General features: G+C 40.3%; 1 protein-coding gene across 1 annotated transcript; it reads right to left on the bottom strand.

Moving 5' to 3' along the window:
• Positions 1 to 5,679: 5,679 nt before the first annotated feature.
• On the bottom strand, positions 5,680 to 16,356 carry LOC131224334 (monooxygenase 1-like). The gene is made up of 6 exons (XM_058219856.1): positions 16,267 to 16,356; positions 15,235 to 15,381; positions 7,319 to 7,369; positions 6,969 to 7,137; positions 6,495 to 6,567; positions 5,680 to 6,279 (listed from the first exon to the last, which is right to left on the bottom strand). The coding sequence occupies exons 1-6, from the start codon at positions 16,347 to 16,349 to the stop codon at positions 5,750 to 5,752; spliced, it is 1,053 nt and encodes a 350-aa protein (XP_058075839.1). The 5' UTR covers positions 16,350 to 16,356; the 3' UTR covers positions 5,680 to 5,749.
• Positions 16,357 to 17,775: the final 1,419 nt, after the last annotated feature.

The raw sequence follows: 17,775 nt of genomic DNA, 5'->3' as shown, positions 1-17,775 counted from the left end.
TGTTCGGATCAGATTAGGTTCAACTCGACCTGGTCCGAAATTCTACAGGCTGGACCCGAATCCGATCCGATCCGTGCCCGGATCTGGGTCACATGATTCGGACAGATCCGATGAATGGTTTCCGCGACTCGAACAGTGTCCGACTCGGATAGAAAAATCGAGTCGGATCGGATTGGGTAAAATTTGGATATATAAATTTAATTAAATTGTTTCATTTGATGTAGTCTAGTTTAATTTTTAATATACCTACTTTTTGTATTCAATGGCTAAAATAATATGTAAAAATTGATGAACGGCTTAGATAAAACATACACATCAAGGTGAGCCCCACATGAATATGGAAGAACTTCCGATCCAACGTATACAAAGTTTTTTTTGAATATCTGACGTGCAGTGCACGAAAACCAACCTCCTTGCCTTTCACGCAAGCAGGGCTGTACAGAGTAATTTTTTAATCCAAGGGAGCATAGTTTGTACATCTAACCATAGGATATGTGTTATATCAAAACCGTTCATCCATTTTCCAAGCTCGTCTTAAGGCTTGAGATGAAAAATAAGACGGATCTAACTATTGAGTGGACCACACGAATGGTTTAACCGTGAAAATCATTCTCTGCTGCTATTTGTGGTGTGGGCCATATGATCTTTAGATATTATTTATTTTTTGCATAATACTCTATAATTATTTCTAAAAGTATATGAACGGTGTAGATTTGATAAATACATCACTGTGGGGCCATAACTTCGATCTCCTTTGAACCGTCCGTACAGCACGGACCTCGAGGAGCGCCTGCAGCTCTCGGCCAGATGTATTACAGCTGTACGCTGTACTGGAAAGCGGAAACGGACGGGCTACTCCTCTGGCCACCAGACGTCCGTCCTCCGTGGGGCCCCACCATAATGTATGTGTTTCATCCATGCCCTCCATTTATTTTTATAGATCATTTTAACTCATTAGAAAAAAAAATGAGGTATATTGAAATCTCAAGTAGACCACATTATAGAAAACAGTGTTGAATGAATTTTGACCATTAAAAACGTTATGTAAGCCATAAAAGTTTTTGATCAAGCTGATATTTATTTTTTCCCTTCATCTGGGTCCTCGTGACTTGATCAACATATTTTATGCAATTTATGTGTTTTATCCACATCGTCCATTCATTTTTAAGAAAATTATGGTAAAAAATAAAAAATATATTTTATACTACCCGTTGTCTATCGGTTCGGGTCTGTTCGATGCGGTTCGGGTCCCATCGGTTTGGGTATCCGGGTCGAGTCGGTTCGAACAGAGGTCTATCCGGACCTGACCCGAAAAAAAATCGGATCTGGAAACCACAAACCGATCAGGCCCAATATTGGCCGTCGGTTCTGTTCGGAACGGGCCGGATGGGGTCGGATCCACCGGATCGGGTCACAAATGCACACCTCTAGACGGACTCCTGAGGTTGAGCGCATATTACCTTTTCCCATATATATATATATATATATATATATATATATATATATATATATATATATATATATATATATATATATATATATATATATATATATATATATATATCTCACCCGTCCAATAAATGTCCACTAATCCGATCAGTTATATAATAAAAATGAGTGTATTTTTTAGTTCAGTATATATCTAAACTGGGTTCCATAATGCGGACGGTTCATTTTAAATTAATTTTATGTCATGTGTATAGTTTTTCAATGCCTCCATATCATCCATCATACTCTGCCAGAGTATAGAAGTTTTCCTCAGTAGTGTAGCCCCAGCTGACAGCTGCTGCCCCTTTTGTCCGCGCAACTTGGCTGCGACCTCGGAACCCAGTGGGACACTGACAGTAACGCCCACCTCGAGGTATGAATTATTCATCTATGCCGTCAATCTTATTTTAACGCACGTTATAAAATAGGAACCGGTAAAATTTTCATTTGGACCACACCACAAGAATTGTTATTAACCGTTAAAAACCTTTTGAGGGCCACCAACGTTTTGGAGCAAGCTGATATCCGGTCTTTTACTTTCATCACAGTCTGCGTGACTTTATCAATAGGTTGAATGGTCAAGAATCATTACAATGAATCCTAGGAAGTTTTTAACGGGGTATATTCAATGATCACTGTTTCCTGTAGTGTGGTCCACTTAAAATTTCTATCTATTTTATTCCTGGGACCTTGTCCTGTAATAAACTGGGAAAAACAGATGGACAGTGTGGATATGCAATGCATACGTCTAAATAGGCGTTACAGTCAGGGTCGGACCCACGTCGCTGTTTCCAGGGTATAATCATCCAAAACTCATCTTATCTTCCTAAAAAAAACCTTCGCCGACAGATACTATCTCTCATGCATGTAGATATAATAATACAGGACTTGGGCAAGTGGACCATGGTATGATAACTCCTCAACCCCATCGTGCTCCCATGGTATCGTCGGTCTGATTAGCTCATTCCATACAAGATATTCCCATGTTTTGGTTGTCCAAACGGTTGTCTTGATGGCGCCATTCTAGATTGCTAGATTGGTGATGCCTCATAACTCTTTCCCAGACATCTAACCTTAGCTTATTTTAGACGGTTGCTGTAAGTATTCGTAACTTTCTATTTGAAGGCCCTTCATCAAGTCTAGGATCTTCAAATCCACGAGATTTATAGAACGTCCCTCATCCATGATGGGGCACGTGGGATAAATGATCCGGATTACAGAACATTGGTACGGAATGGCCCCAGAGTGACTTTCCATGGGATGGACCCGATGGTTCCTCTCTCTCGAGCAAGCTGACCCTCTTCTTCAAATGTAAGAAGATAACTTAGCTTCACAAGAGGCTGGTCATTCGATTTTTCTAATTTTTTAAATTTTATTTTTGAAGAGAAACGGTGTTTTTAGAATGTTAGGAGTGAAAATGTCACCAAACGCAACTTATACTTGAATCAAAGAGCACTCAAAAACCTATACACGTGAAAATGTCACAAGAGGCCGGTCATTCATTGATAAAATCAAGCAATTTCTTTGATGGTTGCTAGACTCATTCTTCAATCTGATCGAGTGAACCTTCAATTGGATTGAATTTTATCGATGGGATTGAAGAGCACTCAAAAACTACTATTTTGGATGCACAATTTTAGACTAGCTTAAGACATCGTTTAGCCTTATTACTTTTCAATTAGGCTCACAAGGTCAAGAGAAGATCAGTAAAGTTTACCTATTAAGCCATGATCATCTACTGGTTCAAGGGGTTATTGTCACGCCCCGAAATACGGGTACAGAGTGTGCACCCTTAGACCCGAGTTTCAGTTCGTAACTCGTACACAAAGTGTACTAATTTAATTCATTAATCAGTTTAATCAGAGATGATAATTATATTCAATATAAGGTCCATCATAATCTCAATCACACATACATAATACTTAGCACCAATCAACTAAACATATATAAATATTGACGACTCTTAAAATAAAATGAACCTTAAAATCATTCATTTATAATACCATTATAATATAATGATATTTATTCCATGCTAACATTATTACAAAAAAATAAATCTAAATAATTGCTTAAAGTCTCAAAATAAATGTCAGTATGCATTATTCGTTAATTAAACTGTGCTAACAAAATAAAACATATAATTAAAAATTTTCTAATGCCGCCACTTCATCCTTGGATAGGTATGGCTATGTTTCAGGCAGGTCGTGTTCAGGTACAGTAGATCCTTCTAGTTCTTGAGTCACATCATCTGCTAATGGCTCCTCTGTATGGTTTTTCCATCAATAAAAATGTAAGCTGGCCAGACTTAGTGATATAACCCAGCATGGTTCATAATCATAGCAATTAAAATAATACATAAATACATGTACAATGATATGAGTGTAAAATGATATATGAATGCATCAGATGGGATGATCGTCCATCTGCTTGGGTTGGAGGTCGTCAACCTGCATCCACCTGTTGGGTAGGTTTCCACTTTTCGGTAGGCTTGGGTATAGCCTGCATCTGGTAACACTCTACCAGGATCGACATTTCTTCCAGGGAAGGCCCCTGGGATCGACCATGCATTATGCAATGCAATGAATGAAGGATGATATGTAACCTCATATTTTTCATATTTGGCATAGTTGTCTCAATTAAAATATTCATATATAAATTTATCGTACAATTATCATATCAAAATATTCAAACCAGTAAATCAATCAAACAATCACAATGATTTATTTTAATTTTAATGAATTATGAGACAAGTTGGGTTACTCACCTGAGTTTGGTAATATTGACTCTGCAATGTAATTAGGTTGATTTGAATTCCGGGGTCCTATCAATTATATCAACAAATTATTATTCATTTATTTGTATTACATGGTGGGGTCTACCTTTGATTAACATTCTAAGTGGCCAAATCTAAAATAATCAAATAATTAAAATTATATGTTTATGTAAATTTAATTATCAAAATTTAGATTTTCTTTTTAAGATCCTGAAATTTAATGTCAAATAATTAATCGAGGCGGTCCATTGGATGATTAGATCATCCAGATTCTTGAGGTACAATCATGTTTTGCCTCTACACATTAAATGGATGGTGTGGATTTAACCACACATACATCGATGGACTATCTCGATCTTTTACACCAAGTGATACGAACACTTGCGCAAAAATCTAAGATTACTTTATTAAACACTTTTAGATCTGACTAATGTGGCCTATCTGAATGTTAGATTGATCTAAAAATTATGGCCCTTGTATATTTTGGCCTTAAGGATCATATGATCCGTACAGATCTATCTTAGCACAATCAGATTCCATCCATTTAATTTATTCCTAAAACATTATTAATTAGACCGAAATCATAAAAACATCATTTTATTAAAATTGCCTATACACACCTATACAATGATGGTTTGGATGATCCACATCATCCATTGTATAGATCAAGAAGAAATTAACAATATAATAAAAAGTTAAAAAGATCTAACGATTAAAACTTATCTGATCGAGCCTTCTTAGAATTTTCTCTTCCTTTTACTTTCGGGCTTCTATCTCCCTTTTTTTTTTTTAATGCAGAAACTTTCCGTATCCCTTTTTAAAGAAAATTGATGAGCACATCCTCCCTTATCTTGAATTTAAATTTTTTTAATAATATTTAATAAAAATTTATTATTACTACTTCAAGAATCGATCCCTAAACCTCACTCTCAATTAAGAATTTCGCTACCAACTCAACTATTGACTTGTTTTTATTTTTTATTTAAATATTATTACCAATCAACGACGTGGCTGCATTTTCAACATACATATGAACATCTTTGAGTGGAGCCATATGGTGGGGTGGGCCTCATTTTCGTACCTGAACATCGAGTTTCTCTAACACCAAATGATGCTGATTTAGAGAGAGAGAGAGAGAGAGAGAGAGAGAGAGAGAGAGAGAGAGGAGGAGAATGATTGCTTTGATTGAAAATGGTGGCCAAATACATAATAGATGGCTTGGGAACTCACTCAAGGTTGGTAATTCCCTCACTCAAATATTACTCACAAAGGAAAATAAAAAAATTTCTCACAAAGAAAGAAATTAACATACATTATTAACTATTTTTCCCTTACAAAGCTCATTTTAGAAAGCATGAAATTTAATAATTAGAGATGAGAGGGCCCTAGAAAGAGGGGAGCTTTGAATGTGTGGTGATCGTTGGCCCCACTGCCAATCTTATTGCATCACTTTGCAGCAGGTTATTGTGAAAACACGAACACACGTTTTCAAAGGCGGCCACTGTCATATTGAGTATGTTCAAGTGCGCCACCAAATAGAGTCTTTAACACGAACACAATCAATCCACTCGTAAAACCGGATGAGGTTGCCATCAACAATCCATTAAGGTACGTCTGCATAGACAACCTTGTCACCCTCATCCTCCCTTCTTTAACATATTCATCGAGTGCCAACCCAACTCTAGTCACCAGCTGCTTCCCGGCGTAATCTCCATTTGGGTCCATCTGCATTGCTTTCGCCAGGCATCTTCCAAGCACAACTGCATCTTCTAGGCCAGCTGCACCGCCTTGCCCAAGGAACGGCCCCATCACATGCATTGCGTCCCCTGCCACAGTCACCGTTCCCCTGTGCAAGTTTCCCAATAACAGATCCCACGGTGCTCTGTATCTTATCTTTGTGAAAGTAAAAGAGTCGAGGAGACTGTTCTCCGCCAATTCGATCATTTCTGGTGGAAATCCCTTAATTAATTCCAGTGCTGCTTCTCTGATGATTTCGGGCTTCCCTGATATTCCATAATCTATGTACATATAAGATAAAAGCATGCATGTCAGTGAACCCACAAATGAGATTTCCATTTTCCAACACGAGATCTAGACTAGTCGTGGGGTCTTGCAGTTTTAACTGCCTAGTGGCACTAGATCCAAATCACCGATTCTTTTAACCATGATTAGCATCTTTCATCGCTTAATGATTACCATAAGTCTTCGCTGGAATTTGAACTAATACTACTACCTTCAGGAAGTCGCGTCTGGAATATGAACCAATGGACGAGCTTGTTGCCGATTGGAGAAACAAAATCAAATAGCTGATTACCAAAATCATTTGAACTATTCCAAATTTTCATATGTGTGACGTCCAATCCATCGAATTGGTTGGCCCAATCGTTGATATTATTTTATGCAAAAATCAGCATCATCCACATGCCAATTGGACCACACTAGTATTTTGTTATCTATCAAAACATTGATTTTCTTTGGTGTGGCGCACCTAACGAGTGGATGGAGCTGATTTTTCCAACCGATCCCCATGGTGGGGACAACCTATTGGAATGGAGGACTGTAAATTATTATCCAACCGGTTGGACTTGAACCCTTCTCGTTTCCTGAATATTATCATCATTGCTCAAAAAGGGAAATGTTAATTAAGAAAACAATGTAACGGTCAGAAAAAACAAAAAAGATTTGACGTCCAGGATTGATAGATTACCTTGGCAGTGGCCATACTTCCATCATCGAAATGAAGGACGGACTGAGAAGTTACTGGATCTGTTTTGACTTGGACGATATGGCAGCCGAAGCGGACTGTTCCGGGCGGTAGGCCATCAAAAAGTGCTTGGATGAGATCACTCCTCACCAAGTTCCGATACTCTTCATTCCTACAATAATCCCCACAGAAAACTGCTTAAATCCAAACGGAACCTTCCGGTACATCGTCACAGCATAACGATGGGTAGTTCCTGTATTCAATCAGGTGAGCTGCATCTTGATCAATCTAGACCATTGGATTGGTGGCCCATCTGTGCAGCTGTTGAACAAGTGACGAGTTTAGAAAATTACCCATATAGTACTTCCCGTGTCATCCCATTGTCGAGAGAAACATGTCGCACCCTGAATATATATAATTCAGACGAAATAAGTATAAATGTAAATAACAAAGTTGAAATATTCAGCATTTTTGACAAACGCATATCTAAACTATCATCCATTTCCCTTAACAAGTGCTCTGCACCCAAACGGGACACGTGGCATGATCTACCAATCGAACTGATTGGATGATCCGAACGGTCCAACTGGTGGTTCTTTTCCATATGATACTGGCCGTTAGTAAATATGCTCTTTACTGTACATTTTTATTATCCATCCACCCAAGCAGATACGAAGTGGGGCTCACCCAATGAACGGCCTGGATCGTGGACTGTTGCACCGTGAACTAGCCCTCTGTTTTATGACAAATTTAAAAGCCTCCCTCTTGTAGATACCTCCGTGAAAGAGAGATTCGTTGATGATTCCCTCGCCTGATATCTTTAAGCATTTCACCGTTTTACCTGGCTAGTAGGCAGCTATTTGTAGGCATGCGGACCCAACCTAGTATGCTTATGTCATCCAACCTGTTCAGCATTTCACTCGGTGGTGAAAATGGGACGCTCCAAAATTGGGCTGGTTCAACCGTCAGGTGGCCCACCCCGTAAGCGTCAGGTTTTTGGATGGTTGTCCATTGATTTCTACGATCTGGCCCACCTAATGATCGAATTACCCTTTTTTTTTTAAAAAATCTCCAGTATTAAAATAGAGTGGATTGGACAGTAAGGTAGGGCCAACGGCGGGCAAAAGGAACTGGTCATACGGGTAGCAGGGACATTTGGCACGGATTCCTCTAACGTCTCAAACAGGCCGGAGGTAATTGAAAGAATCCATATCTGTGGGAAGGAGTTCTTCAATTGTCAGCAGATAAAAGGGAGGTGTTTAGAATTACTTAAAAATATAATTTAGTATGGAAATGGTTCTATTGAAAGAATCCATATCTGTGGGAAGGAGTTCTTCAATTGTCAGCAGATAAAAGGGAGATGTTTAGACTTACTTAAAAATATAATTCATTACGGAAATGGTCCTATGCGGTCGACCTCATGGGAACTTCCCATGAGGTCGAGCTGTATGGGTTCTACCATGATGTGTGTCAAAAATCAACACCATGCATTTAAAGGGTCCCCTTTAAATTATGTGATATCTTAAAAATCAACCATATACTGAACTCAGGTGGGCCATACCATCTAAAATCAATGAAGATATGCCTAAAACATATAAAATCATTTGGTGGGGCCCACCAGAAACTTGGATGCGTCTGAAAATTGGTATGACCCCTCATCAAAGTGGGACACACACAATGGATGGGCTGGATTTGTGAACCACAACTTGGTGGGCTCAACAAATGATTATGAATGTTTTAATGGGAGAGTAACCCCTCTCAACTTTTGTCTGTGGTGTGGATCACAAAAGTTATCGGTTGACTTGATTTTTTAATCCGAGGCCCATCATGGAATGGTGCATCTGACTGATGGGGTAGATTTTCGACATGTATCATGGTGGGCCCACACATCTCGACCTCATGGGAAGTTCCCATGAGGTGGACCGCATAGAACCATTTCCCAATTTATTAAATTACTTCAAAATATAATATTTATTTATTTTTTTACGTTGAAGGGTTGTAATTTAGAAGAAAAAAAGAAAAAAGAAAGAAAGAAGAAGAAATTATCATGGAAGACCCCATGAAACGTAATCTTCACCATACATGTGGCAAAATGGTGATATGGTAGGTCACCATGTAAATTTGGAAACGAATCTGCGTAACTATGACAGGTTGAAGGATAGCCACGACTGGTCGAGGGACCCTCTCGACCGGTTGTGACATCCCCTCGACTAGTCGAGCATCCCGGACACCAAAAAACTGAGCTCGCTAGACTTTGAGTCGTGTATTGCTCGACTGGTCGAGTTGCTCCCACGACCGATTGTGCAAAGGCCACGACCGATCGTGTAACCCAAAACTCTGAAAAATTGAAGGCTTTTCTGACAACAATCTCCACCACATCTTCAATCTTCAGTCGTGTAGCTCCTTGAGCTCTTCTCTTATTTCTATATTGCATCATACCTTCAATCAACACTTCTCGTGCACACTCCGTCCTTCTTTTACGCCATCGCCAAGCCTAGAGAAGTTGCACAGAACTTGAACTTCTCTGTAGGAATGACCTTGGTGAGCATGTCTGCTGGATTCATGCTGGTGTGAATCTTCTCCAATGTTACGCCTCCTTCCTCAAGCACCTGTCGAATAAAGTGGTGATGAACATCAATGTGTTTAGTACGTGAGTGATAAACAGAATTTTTAGCCAAATTGATAGCGCTCTCGCTATCATAGTTAACCGGCACGACCTCCTGCTAAAGTCCCAACTGATTTATCATGCCTCTGAGCCAAACACCTTCTTTAAGTGCTTCCGTCACTGCCATATATTCTTCTTCGGTCGTGGAAAGAGCCACCACAGACTGAATCTTTGACATCCAACTGATTGCTCCACCCGCTAGTACAAACGAGTATCTTGAAGTAGACTTTTTAGAATCCACACTGCCTGTGTAGTTGGAATCCACATACCCTATCAACTTTGTCCTTATCTTCTCAAAAGTTAAGACGTAGTTTTTCGTACATCGAATATATGAAGTAGCCATTTCACCGCTTCTCAATATTGCTTGCCGGGGTTTGACATGTATCTACTCACAACACCGACTACCTGTGAAATATCTGGTCTCGTACAAACCATGACATACATTAAACTACCAACCGCATTCGAATAAGGCACATGAGACATAACTGCTTTTCCTTATTGGATTTAGGACATTGTTCGAGGAAAGCTTGAAGTGAGCCGCGTGGGGAACGCTTACCAACTTTGTCCGATCCATCCCATACTTGATCAATACCTTTCAAGGTATTCCCTGTGATAACCAAAGCCTGCTCCTCTTCTGTCTCTATGAATATCTATGCCAAAAACCCTCTTTGCAACTCCTAGATCTTTCATCTCGAATGTCCCCGATAATCGAGTCTTCAATACGTTGATTTTAGACATATCATGACAAAATATCAATATATCATCAACATACGACTAGGATGGTGAATTTTCCATCCCCAGTGTCTTGTAATAGACACGGTGATTGTATTCGCTCCGAGTAAATTTATGACTCACTATGAAAGAATCAAATTTTTTATACCATTGCCTAGGCGTTTCAAGCCGACAACGATCTCATTAACCTACAAACATTTTTCTTCTCCCCTTTAACTTCGTAGCCCTCTGGTTGCTTCATGTAGATCTGCTCTTCCAATTCTCTATGCAGAATGCGGTCTTCACATCCATCTGTTCTAGCTCGAGATCGTATTAGGCAACCGCCAACACGAATCTAATAGATACCTGCTACCATCGGTCCGAATATCTCTGTGAAGTCAATTCATTCTCTCCGAGCATAACCCTTCGCTACCAACCTTACTTTGTATCTATCCTGTTTCCTTTTGAATCACCACTTGCATCCGATCACTTTTCGGCACTGGAAGCTCCACTAGCTCGCATGTGTGATTTTTGTGTAACGAGTCCATCTCATCATCCATCGCCGCCTTCCACTTTTCTTGCATCAAGCTCATCAAGAGCCTCTGAATAGTAGACGGTCCCCATCATCTGTAATGAGGGCATATGCAATATTAGAGTCGTCCCTGTATCTTCTCGAACCTGCGATTACGCGGTGGGTTCCTTCTCACAAGTGGCTGCTCCACTTGATCCTGTACCTCTATCTTCGCATCTTCTCTGCCCGAGTATCATTTATGTCAATCTGAACGCCTACGATCAACCTTTCAGATTTATTTTGCTCCTCTTAATCATTCTTACGAAATAGAGAGCTTTCATCGAACGACGTCACGGCTAGCGATGACCTTGCGTGTGAACTTGTCGAATAATCTGTAACTTTTCACACCAATGCCATAGCCAATAGAAATATACTTTTTGGCCCTATGGTCTAGCTTATCTCTCTCAATCGACGGTACATGAGAGTAAGCCTTACAACCAAATATGCGTAGATCCGAGTAGTCGAGTTTTTGACCACTCCATACTTCCTCTGGGATTTTACATTCAATTGTCGTGGAAGGAGAACGGTTCACTAAATAACAAGCCGTGTTAACGGCCTCGGTCTATAGGTCCTTGCCCAACACAAACATTACTTAACATGCATCCGGCCCTCTCTAACAGAGTCCAATTCATTCGCTCACCCACACCGTTTTGCTCGGGTGTGTGGCGCACTGTGTTTGTGCCTGATGATCCTTTCATCCTTACAATACTCATTAAACTCACCAAGTAAATTCTCCACCATTGTCACCTTAAAACCTTTATTTTCCGCCTTGACTATTTTTCTACCATTGCCTTCCATTGCTTGAATATGGTAAAAACTTGGATTTACGTTTTATGAAGTAAACCCAAACTTTCCTAGAGTAGTCCAATGAATGAAACAAACCATGATGACCCCCAATGGAAACTTTTGGCGATAACCCCCATACGTCGAGTGCACATAATCAAGCGCTCCCTTACAAACATGTTTTCTAGATTTAAAAGACTAGATTATTTACCATATATACAATGCTCGCATATATCTAAATCGAAATTTTTAAAAGTGGAATCAAACACCGATCGGAAAGTACCTTCATGCCCCGCTCGCTCATGTGGCCTGGACGAGCATGTCAAATACGTAGAGATGTGGAGTCTGCAATAGGTGTTCTCCACCCGCCGAAGTGCTCCCAATCAACCTCTAAGGTTTCCATGCCTTTGCGCTCTCATAACCACGAGTGCTCTTTTTGAAACTTTAAGGACACCATCAATACGGTGAACTTGCACCTTATAGCATCCAAGTGCACCAAGAGAAATCAGACTTTTCTTCATATCAGAACGTGCCTGCGATCAAGATACGCTCCATCCCATCAAACATCTTGATATTCACTGTCCAATAGCCACAACATTACAAGCATTGTCATTGCCCATAAAAACCTGCCCACCATCACATTCCTTGTAATCGGTAAACCAACTCCGATGAGGAGTCATGTGATAAGATGCTCGTGTCAAGTATCCACTCATCTTTATGATTGTCGGTAAGTGACCAATCATGGAACAGATAAACGTCACCACCACTTGATTCTTCATCGGATTGACCACATTGGCCTCCTTAGAAGAAGTCGAATTTTATTTCTTCATTTTAGGATTTCTACAATCCTTCTTTATGTGTCCAGACAACCCACAATTTCAACACTTTAATTTTCCTTTACCCTTGCCCTTGGATTTAGATTTAGGTCTTGAGGATCCTATACCTCGCTCAGAATCTCTGCCCCTCGTAATCGGTGCATCGGAAGATCCCCCATGTCACCGTTTAACTTTCTCATAGCCTTTGAAAGGCTGAAATAACGATGTCAACACCTAGGGTTTTATTTGTGGTACACATCGTGTCTCCGAAAGACTCATATGATGCACAAAGAGAATTCAACAATATACATGCATGTTCCTTATCTTTGACCACTTCCTCCATATCCAGCAATCTGCACATCAATTTATTAAAGTTGCTGATATGGGCTTCTAGATCTCCACCCTCTATCATCTTGAAAGTATAACATTGTAGCTTCAAGTGTAGGCGATTTTCAGAGAACTTCTTTGCATAGATGTTCTCTAACTTCGCCCACAAACTAGCCGTAGTTTTCTCCCTCAAAACATTATAGAGAACCTCATCCGTGAGACATAAACGGATAAAAGCTAAAGCATTACTAGCAAGGTTTTCCCATTCATCATCTTTCATGGTAGATATCCGCTCCTCAAGAGCCTTAATCTCACCTTGCTTGGTTAACAGACTAATCATCTTAATCTTCCATAACTCAAAATTATTTTTGCTCGAGTGCTTCTCAATATCAAACTTGTCGTTTCCCATTATTACTAATCCTGCAGATTCAGATCTGTGCCCCAACGATTGCTCTAATACCACTTGTTGGGGATTTGTGCTGCGGAATCACATAGATCTAGATCTAGGATAGTAATTCAATAGTAACAAGCAATCACAAGAGAACACAAGGTTTTAACGTGGAAAACCCTTTCGAGAAAAAACTACGGCCCAAAGCAACAGAAATCCACTATGAAATAGAAATTACAAGAGAGAGGACTTACCCGATTCGAACAACCTCGGATCTCACCCTTGCTACACCCTTTGAATTCCCTAGAACCCCTTTTGAAAGTTTTAGAATTATTTCTCATTATTTTAAAAAAGCCCTAGGGACACCTATTTATAGTTTAGGCAACTTCCCTTTCGCACCCTTGCGAAAGACAACTCAAATTTCCGCAATCCACATCAGATTCGAAAACAAATCTGCGTAACTACGACTGGTCGAGCCAAGGCTACGACTGGTCGTGGGACCCCCTCGACCGGTCGTGACATCCCCTCGACCGGTCGAGCATTCCGGACATTAAAAGACCCAAGTCACTGGACTTTGAGTCGAGCAGGCTACGACTGGTTATGTAACTCCCACGACCGGTCGTAGCAATCTCACGACCGGTCGTGCATGGTAATTTTTTTCGACATGTATCATGGTGGGCCCACACATCTTGACCTCATGGGAAGTTCCCATGAGGTGGACTGTATAGAACCATTTCCCTATTTATTAAATTACTTCAAAATATAATATTTATTTATTTATTTATTTTTTTACGTCGAAGGGTTGTAATTTAGAAAAAAAAAAAGAAAGAAAGAAGAAGAAATTATCATGGAAGGCCCCATGAAACGTAATCTTCACCATACAAGTGGCAAAATGGTGATATGGTAGGTCACCATGGATTCAGCCCACAAGGCTGCATGGTTGGATGACGCCAACTGTCCATTTGGTGAGCCATGCCGTAGTAGGCCATGGTAAAAGAATTCCCCAGCGCTATGATCTCCACCAACCACTTGCCACATTTAAAGGACGTTTGAAGAAATGTTTTCGTTTTTTTTTTTTTTAATTTTTTTTTTAAATTAAATATAAAAAATGATTGGGGATCTTTCAATTGTTTGAGATATGTGGACCGTGATCCATCCATGGATGAACTTAAAGATATAAATTTCCAGCAATCCAACCATGAGCAGAAAGGTGACCGAATCCTCCGTCCATCTGCTGCACCCTGGTACGGATGACCCAAGCAGCAACAAATGGCACTTGGCCGTGGCTCACTTCTTTTCTTTTTCTGGGTTTGATGGGGTACCATGTTGATGCAGAGCGGGTAACAAAAACTTTTGTGGCAAAGAAGGCCCGATCAGAGGCACAAATGATCCGGACCGTCGCAATTTTAAAACAGTAGTATCTCACAAGTAAGGATGAGTTTTTGAACGTATCATATATGATTTTTGATTTTGGGTAGGAGAAGCTACTTTTGATAAAAAAAAGTTTCCTTTATTTTATTTTTACTATAAATAGTAAGTTTTAAGTATCATATTAACTTTTGATCATTTAAGCAGGAGAACAATATGGTTAAGTTAAATTGGACATTTAATTTTTTTGGCTGAAAACTATTGAAAAAGTCTTAAATCTGATTTTGGGTATTGCTCGACCGGTCGTAGGAGCCTTGGAGAGTTTTGAGTCTAAAATTACATCCTAAGTTTGAGCTCATTATTTAAAGGATTGTAATTTTTTATTTTTTTATTTTTAAATCATCAATCAATTTATTTTAAAATTTATTAGAAATTATTTTTATTTTTATCCGTCATAGATTCAGTAAAATTTGTGAGGAGTCTGATAGATCCGTGGATTCGGAGTATAAGATGGTGATCAATCTCAACACATCCGTCCCCGCCTCACATGGCAGGCTTGATTCGTGCAATGCCTGTTGACACGACAAAACACGCACAACTTTGAACCTAACGATTACACATCCGAAAGCAAGGAGACCTACACATATATACGATTAGCTTTCTCTCGAAGAGTGGGACCTACACCCAGCTGATCAAGTGCGCACCAACCATTGGTGTGAATGCCGATTGCAGCTCCCGACGCCCGTAGAGAGTCGGCCCTTTCTAGAACTAAACTGCCAATACCCTTCCTGCATACAAATCCAACAAAAAAATAAAAAAATAAAAAAATAAAAAAATCAAACACAGCACGATAACTAAGAAAGGAAGGTAGAATCACATTCTCCCCACACTTGACAATATGGCACGTGGGTCTGAGATCTGGGTCGTTCATTCTATTGGACTCACCATCAGCATGCCATAGGATGAAGGCAGCGGCCAACTTTAAATTGTTTGCGTGACCCCTGATGCATATATCATCCTGAATTTCCCGCCCCATCACATATGGTGTGGCTCACTGCTGAGTACATGCGATATTACGAACGCGGATTCCCTGCGAAAGGCTTTCGCATGAAGTTCCTGCGCCGGGAATCTGAGTGGGGCCCACCGTGATGTTTGTGATAAATCTACCCCGTCCATCCGTTTTGCGATACCATTTTAAGACAGGTGACCGAAACTAATCTGGATCCAATACTCAATGGGGCCACACAAGAAGGAAAACTGGTGAAAGAAATGCCTACCATTGAAACCTTCCTGGGATCCACCTTGATGTTTATATGCCATCCAAAACGTTTATAAAGTCATTTCCACTTGGATGAACTGAAAACCAAAAATCTTGGCCTGATAAAAAAACTTTTGTGGCAATGCAAATTTGTCTACGGTAACCCTCTGTTGCCTTTCGTTTGGCCCATTTGGGTCTTGGATCCTGTTCATTTATTGTCACATGTCCTAAAATAAGCTAAAAATCGGATGGACGGGCTGGATTTCTCACAAACATCGCGATAGCCCCCACCTAGATTCTCCTACGAAAGGAAATCCACGTCTGGCCCAAGAATTTGTGAGATGAACCGGATGGAAAGTGATTAGAGTGTCCACGAGGCTCAGAAGACTTTCATTTCGAGAGAAAATGGGAATACCTGTGGAGCGCAAGGGCGGTAGCGAGGCCACAGATGCCGGCACCGATTATTATGATATCGTTGTCTCCGGAGTACGAACCCATCTCTCTCTCTCCCCTGCTGGGAGAAGGGAAATGGTTCCGTAATATAAAGTGGAGGGAGAGTTATTTGATATTCTGGCAGCGTATCATGCTTGATACGCAGACACTAAAAAATTGTACAGGTGGCATATACTACAAGTTAAACCGTATAAATTTGTGTCGCAGTTCCTAAATCTGATTGATGGAACAATCTAACGTCGTAGACACTTGTTTGTTTATATATATGGAAAAGGTACTATGCGCTCGGCCTCACGATAAGCTCCCATGAGGTCGAGCTGTGTGGGCCCCACCGTGATGCGTGTCGACCATCAACACCGTGCATTTGATGGGTCCCCTTTAAATTATGGGAGCTCCCAAAAATCAGCCGTATACGGAACTTAGGTAAGCCATACCATCTAAAATCATATGAAGACACTGATAAAACATATAAAAGCACTTGGTGGGGCCCACCTGAGTTTTTAATGCTACTGAAACTTGGTCTGAATCCTCATCCAAGTGGGACACACATAATGGATGTGCTGGATTTGTAAACCACATCTCGGTGGGCTCAAAAACAGATTAGGAATGTTTTAATGGTACACGACCCCTCCCCACTTCTGTATGTGGCGTGGCCCACAAAAGCCACGGATTGACTTGATTTTTGAGACCTAAACCACAATGGAATGGTGCATCTGACTGATGGGGTAGATTTTTGAAACTCATCACGGTGCACACAGCTCGGCCTCATGGGACGGACCCGTGAGGTCGAGCGCATAGTACCTTTTCCCGTATATATATATATTCATCTCACCCGTCCAATAAATGTCCAGTAATCCGTTTTGCCAGCTCTTTTTAACATGATGGCTTTTTTCAGTATATATCTAAAGTGGGTTCCATAATGCGGACGGTTCATTTTAAATTAGTTTTATGTCATGTGTACAGTTTTTCAATGCCTCCATATCATCCATCATACTCTGCCAGAGTATAAAAGTTTCCTCAGTAGTGTAGCCCCAGCTGACAGCTGCTGCCCCTTTTGTCCGCGCAACTTGGCTGCGACCTCGGAACCCGGTGGGACACTGACAGTAACGCCCACCTCGAGGTATGAATTATTCATCTATGCCGTCAATCTTAATTTAACGCATGTTATAAAATAGGAACCGGTAAAATTTTCATTTGGACCACACCACAAGAATTGTTATTAACTGTTAAAAACCTTTTGAGGGCCACCAACGTTTTGGAGCAAGCTGATATCCGGTCTTTTACTTTCATCACAGACTGCGTGACTTTATCAATAGGTTGGATGGTCAAGAATCATTACAATGAATGGAAGTTTTTAACGGGGTACATTCAATGATCACTGTTTCCTGTGGTGTGGTCCACTTAAAATTTCTATCTATTTTATTCGTGGGACCTTGTCCTATAATAAACTGGGAAAAACAGATGGACAGTG

The sequence above is a fragment of the Magnolia sinica genome, chromosome 2 (assembly GCF_029962835.1).
Source record: "Magnolia sinica isolate HGM2019 chromosome 2, MsV1, whole genome shotgun sequence".
NCBI lineage: Eukaryota > Viridiplantae > Streptophyta > Magnoliopsida > Magnoliales > Magnoliaceae > Magnolia > Magnolia sinica.
The sequence above is the reverse complement of the archived record's forward strand: the minus strand, read 5'-3'. Positions and strand labels throughout refer to the sequence as shown.